The sequence below is a fragment of the Sturnus vulgaris genome, chromosome Z, assembly GCF_052056855.1.
Source record: "Sturnus vulgaris isolate bStuVul1 chromosome Z, bStuVul1.hap1, whole genome shotgun sequence".
In the NCBI taxonomy this organism is placed as follows: domain Eukaryota; kingdom Metazoa; phylum Chordata; class Aves; order Passeriformes; family Sturnidae; genus Sturnus; species Sturnus vulgaris.
The window spans coordinates 3,311,769-3,317,768 of record NC_142283.1 but is presented as its reverse complement, the minus strand read 5'-3'; the positions used below and the strand labels follow the sequence as shown (position 1 = coordinate 3,317,768).

The following is a 6,000-nucleotide window of genomic DNA, read 5'->3' as shown; positions in this document are numbered from 1 at the left end:
GGTGCGGGGTGTCTGAGGGACCAGGGGTCTATGGGGGGATCTGGGGGTGTGTGAGGGACCGGGGGCTGCCGGAGGGGTCTCGGGGGCTCCCGGGGGGTCCGGGCTCTGTGAGGCACCGCGCGGCTCCGAGCGCCCCCGCTCTCCTCTCGCGAGACGTGGCGGCGGCCGGCGGGGCTGTGCCGGGCGGGATCGCGGCGCGGCCCCCCCGCCCCTCCCAGCGCCGCCGCGGGGCGGATGCGGCGGGGCCGCCATAGTGCGGGCGGGAGGAGCCGCCGCCGCCCGCCCGGGGACGCGCTCCCGCCGCCCCCTCCGCCGCAGCCGGGAGCGGGCGGAGCCTGCGCGGCGCCGCCGGTTTTTTCCCCGCCGCATCCCTCCAGCCGCACCAGCCGGGGAAGCGACCGTGCTCCTGCCTGGGCAGAGCGGGATCGGGCGGAGGGACCGGAGGCACCGTCACCTGGCGCTGCGGCGGGGGCGGGGCGCGGCGCTGTGTCTGCGGCAGCCCCGGGGCGCTGCTCGGCCGCTTAAAGCAGCGGAGCCGCCGGCCGGGAGGGGCGTTCGGAGCAGTGGCGGCCGCAGAGCGAGGGGAAGGCATGGAGGGCAAGGAGTCGGCGGCGGGGTCCGCGGGGGATGAGGGCTCCAAGGATGCGCTGGGCAAGCCCCTGGGTCCCACGCCGAGCCAGAGCCGCTTCCAGGTGGACCTGGTGGCCGAGGGGCCCCGCAAGTCGTGCGGGGACATCGGCGCGGCGAGTAAGGGAGGCGAAGAAGCCAAGGGCAGGTTTCGGGTGAACTTCGTGGACCCGTCGGCCGGCAGCGAGAGCCCCGGCGAGCCCGGGGGAGGCAGCTCGGAGGGCGGCAATGTGAGCGGCGTCCAGAACGGCGGCGACACGGTGATGAGCGAGGGCAGCCTGCACTCCGGCGGGCACCACCACTACTACTATGACACCCATACCAACACCTACTACCTGCGCACCTTCGGCCACAACACCATGGACGCCGTGCCCCGCATCGACCACTACCGGCACACGGCCGCTGACCTGGGCGAGAAGCTGCTCCGGCCCAGCCTGGCCGAGCTGCACGATGAGCTGGACAAGGTGAGAGCGGCCCCCGGGCTCCCCCGGCGCCGGGGGTGCCGGCGGCTCCTCGGAGCGTGTCGGCAGAAAAGCTTTAAGAAAAAAAAAAAAAAAAAAAAAAAAAAAAATCTGAAAGCTCGCCGAACCTCGAGGAGGCGCGGATGCATAGCTTGCGTCTCAGTTCTGGTTTTATTTTTTATCTTTTCGTGACGCAGTGGTATCCATCCACCCCCTCCCCACACACACACACGTGCTTTTGGGAGATAGTCCCCCAGTGCGAGAGGTATACAGAGCTGTAGGTTTGTTTTCCCCATCACCAAGCTGGGGTCTCTTATAGGTTTTCCACTTCCAAATCGCCTCCAGCACATAGGGTGTCGATTTGGGGTTTGCCATGGGAATTAGTCTGGGAAGGGGAGTGAGAACACTTGGTGGAGACGCTAGGGAGAAAAAAAAAATAAAAAAAGGTAAATAAATAAGGATGCTCTCGCTTTGGTCGCGGGCGGAGGTTTGTCTCCGCTGGACCCTATGGGATCTGGATGGGATGCTGCTGGATCTGCACAGGCACAGATCCTGAGCGAGCCTTCCCAGGGCTGCTCGGTGGCCCCTGAGCCGCGGTCAAGGCTAGAAACATTTTGGAGCTGTGCGTCCCAAGCTTCTTCTATTTTGGACTACGAGCCCGTGTGTTATTTGAGACGAGTTGACAGTGAGAGCCTTCTTTGCATTGCTGGCTGTCTTGGCTAGAAGACCAGCTTTAGCTGAACGTAGAATTAATTTCCTAGGCTTCCTTTTTTTTTTTTTTTTTAAGCTATCACCACTAAACTGACGCTAGATAAAGATCAAGCTCTTGCAGCTGTTTTCTAACAGTTTGAAAATTGGTGTGTGGCTGTGCTCAGGAGCCTGTGTTTTAAGTGATTAAGTGGGGTCTTTCTGCTGGGTTTAGAGAAATAGAGAAACGCATGGGCCACGTTCCAAGGAAGTGAAGAATATTTTGTTTCCAGAACTTTTTTTTTTACATCCTACCTTTCACTCCTTATAGGTGGAGTTTCTTGAGGAAATGTGTGTTTTTTCCAGATTTACCTGTTTCACACCATTATTAGGCTGCTCAGTGCATCAGCATTGATATGTGGGGTTTGAGGTTTTTTGAGGGGTTGGTGGTGACTTTTAAGTGTATTTTTTAACACTGACTGTGGAATTGTTCCAATAGAAATAACTGGTCGGTGTATTATAAAGATCCTTGTTTGTGACATCTAAGATTAGATGTCGAATTTTAATTACTAACCATAACTGCAAATTACTCCTGCCTTCCAAGTCCTCTTTTGATGGAGCTATATGATGATCTGTGGTCTAAGTTGGTATGAAATTGAAATCGGCAGTTGCTGCCATGTGTTTGGACTTGGGTAAACTATAGATAAAACACTTATATGTGTGCTCATAGTACATGTGAAACCACATTGGTTTTCTGTCCTGCTCCCCCAAATTTCTGACTCCTGGTCCATGATGGGCTGACCAGGTGTTGGATACTCAGCTTTGTAAGGAGAACATTTCTCAAATTTCTAAGGTGGGCAGATAGCTTTTTCAGTGTGTTGCAGCACTCTGGAAAGCTCTTTGACTCCATTAAGATATTACAGTGCAGAATATAGCATTCTGAAAGTCCTATTTCTAAAATTCTAATATCTTTATTAAGTAGAAATTCATGGCAAGGAACTTCTTTGTAGTGCGTGGCATAGAGGAGTGGTAGACAAGCTGATTACAGGATCATTATCAAAACAGTTTCATAGTGAGCATTAATTAAGTCAAATTATTAATTGCTTAAATGTCACTAATTTGTTCTACAGTGTGGATAGATGTACATATGAAGATAACTTCTTTCTTGTAAAGTCTTGTCCTGTCTGCTTGGGACAGGACCCTCCTCCCATAAAATAAATATTAGGGATGGAATATGGAATTTTGATTTACATTTCATATTAAGGATTCATTTTTAAAAAAGGTCATGGTTGTAAACTTCAGTATTTTAAGTTGAAATTCAGTGGGGTAACTCAAGTGTTCTGTCGCAGGATGTTTAATGTCCAAAGCAATTAAAGTGTTAGAAGCTACTTAGGCTTATATGAAGAAGGGAAGCCATTATTTTTGCTTCCAACGTAGCAAAACACTTTCCAAGATAAAGCTGTGAACACAAAAGCTTTCAATAAGGGTGTGCTGTGCATGCTAATAGCATCAGCTACCTACATTCCTGATCATCTCAGGAGTGTGAAGTACATCCCATCTCTGATTATGTACTTGGTTTGTGAGCACAGAGCCCTGATGACTTTTAAGATGGTGATGTCCTTTTACATGGAAGATGTTCTGAAAGCTGTTGTGCTTTTTTAACTGTTTCCAGGGGGCTTATTGTTTCCATTCTCAAAGTGACTTCAGTTCCTGCTGACTAGCAGGTCTCTACTGTTGAATAATCCTGTGCATTTGGGAAAGTGTCTTACTGACTTTTGGCAGCTTGGAGAATTAGCTTTGCTCTTCAGCTGTGGATTTTGTACCAATTTATCAGGTACAGCCTGTCTCTGCGAGGCAGCTGGTACATACATCCTGGTACCCTTACATAAAGTTTGCACTGTGTGAATACCTATTGTTGTGCCTCTGCTCTTGACCCAGTGCATCAAAAGTGTCAGATCATTCTTTGTATAAAGAGTGATCCAAAACTGTTTACCAGCAGTGTGGTTGACTGCTTTGAATGCAGCTATTTTATCCGACAGATAGAGATCGTGCTATTCTGTTTGCTCTTAATAGGTAGATAAATGTGAGGCATTGTTGGTGACAGTTATAGAACAGATTTCTTTTTTCCCCCTTTAGCTTTGTTTAGAACCTTCATCTGTCTAACACTTATGATTCTGTTCTCACAGAAAAGCGTGTTGGAAGAAGAGTGACTGTTTGAGGAAGACACACACACATGTACTGGAGGGGTCCCATTTCGCAAGGGTTTGTCCTGCAGTCCTGGTGGAATAGGTGTTTGTGTGGTCATTCCAGCATTGGTTTTCCCCTTAGGAGAGGGATCGTTCTTGAAACTGGCTGTGGAAACACAGCTGAGTGAGTGATGCTGCAGTACTCGGAGGTGGATGAATTGCATAACACTGATCTTGGTTTGTCATATTAAACTCCAGGTGAGGGGTCTTGTCTTAGTATGTCATTGGCTGCAGATGACTAAGGTGATCAATCTGTTCCTTACCCAGCTGGTAGGTGTTAATTTCTCTCTGCTTTAGAGAGGTGAGGGAGAGAATTTGGTGATGCTGTTGCAGTTGCTGTCTTGTAGATAAAGGGAATGTGTTGCAGGAGCTCTGGTCTCCAGAGGTGTTGAGGTGAGAGGATGTTTATGAGCAAAAAAGTGGGAGGGAAGTCAGCATACCATGACTGCAGGTTTTTGTTGCAGTGGTGTCCCCTGCCCTCTGGAGGGGATCTGTCTTCAGACCATGGGAAGATTAAAAGCGTTCTTGCTTTTCTTAATGTTTTTTTCTGTATTACAGCTGCTTTTCGTGGGTCAGCTGCAACTGTACATAAAGATACAGCCTGTAGAAGTACTGCACATGCCTTTTTATTCCTCAGTTTATCAGTTTCATGTCATAATATCACAGACCTTATTGCTCTGACAAGTGTGTACCCTTAAGTTTTCTGACCTGCACACTGTAATCCTCTGAAATAATTTAGGATTTTTCTGTGTAGCATTGAATTAGTTGGAGAGCTTATGTTTTTTCCTTAAGACTAGATCTGGTTCTGATTTGATCTTTGTGCAGTCCCTCGCAGCTGTGGTGAGTGGATGTGGTGTGAACCAAGCCCTCTGCTGGCAGCTCTGCTCTGCTGTTTGTTAAATACTCTCCGGGAGCACTGACAGGGTGAGGTACTGATCTCAGAGGAAGATCCTTACACCACCCCCACCCCGGATCAAATTATAAATCAAAACAGAAAGAAATCCCAAGGTATGTAAAAACACAAGTGTGCTTTGCTTCCTCCCACACAGCAATCTGTGCACCTGTCATCTGAATTTGAAGACAGGTGTAAGAAAAAAGGCAATTACTGGTAGTCGTGATACAAATGGAGGGATTTTTTTTTCTTGTTTGTTTCTACTCAAGTTGGACGACATAATTATTTTCAGTTGTTTTTCTGACTTCAAGTATTTTCTCAAAGAATGCAGCTTTTCCTCTTACCTGATGACTTCAAATGTTTAATATAAGCACAGTGAAAAGGTCTGTGTATGGCACTGCTTTCTGACAAAAATATATTCTGTCTTGAGAATGTTAGACCACTGCTGCACCTCTACTATTTGTAGAGGTTTATTTGGGTTTATTTTCTTTCAGTTCGTGGTTTAGAGTTGCTTAGCCTGTAACGAAAGCAGCACTGAGCTAAAGATGCATAAATGGCTAAAAGATGGTTGTAGGGTATCAAATTAGCTGACCCTGTTACATAGGGTCTGTCTTTAAAAGCTCCTTCCTTCCCTCTCACAGAAGATTGAGACCCTCTTGCAGATAGTTTTCATTGCACCACCTTGCTGAATCTTGTTTACAGTCTGTAGATCTTTCTTTCTTGAGTCCCTGTTATTTTTAATTTAAATTACATTTCCTTCTTGCTGTCCTTCGTATATGTGAGCAGAATTTAAATCTTCTTTCTGAAGTTCACTCTACTAGAATTAAACAAGAGAAGCTGTCTTGGTCTCGGTACTGTTGTATGTCCCAGAAGCCTATAATTGGTAACTGTTCTTTCATCACTTTTAAACAGCAGTGACCTTAATGCACCTGTACTCAGTGAGGCTTTACTTGCAGCATGCAGAGGAATGTTTTTATGCTTTTTCAGCCTGTGTTGAGAATCCTCACACTGCTCACCCTGATACCCCACTTAAGCACAACCACTTTTATCGAGGAAAAAATGAGTGTACTGCTCTGTTTGCAGTAGT

At 47.9% G+C, this 6,000-nt stretch overlaps 1 protein-coding gene across 3 annotated transcripts in view; it reads left to right on the top strand.

Annotated features, from left to right (window-relative positions):
• Positions 1 to 296: 296 nt before the first annotated feature.
• Positions 297 to 6,000, top strand: part of SLC12A2 (solute carrier family 12 member 2) — a 52,904-nt gene continuing 47,200 nt past the window's right edge. For 2 of the 3 annotated variants that reach the window (XM_088157390.1, XM_014891902.2), the window contains exon 1: positions 297 to 1,091. In XM_088157390.1, the coding sequence (XP_088013516.1) occupies positions 591 to 1,091 (501 nt within the window). In that variant the 5' untranslated portion in view covers positions 297 to 590. Of the gene's footprint in view, positions 1,092 to 4,876; positions 5,030 to 6,000 lie in introns of those variants that run through there. The other variant, XM_088157391.1, reaches the window with a different exon arrangement.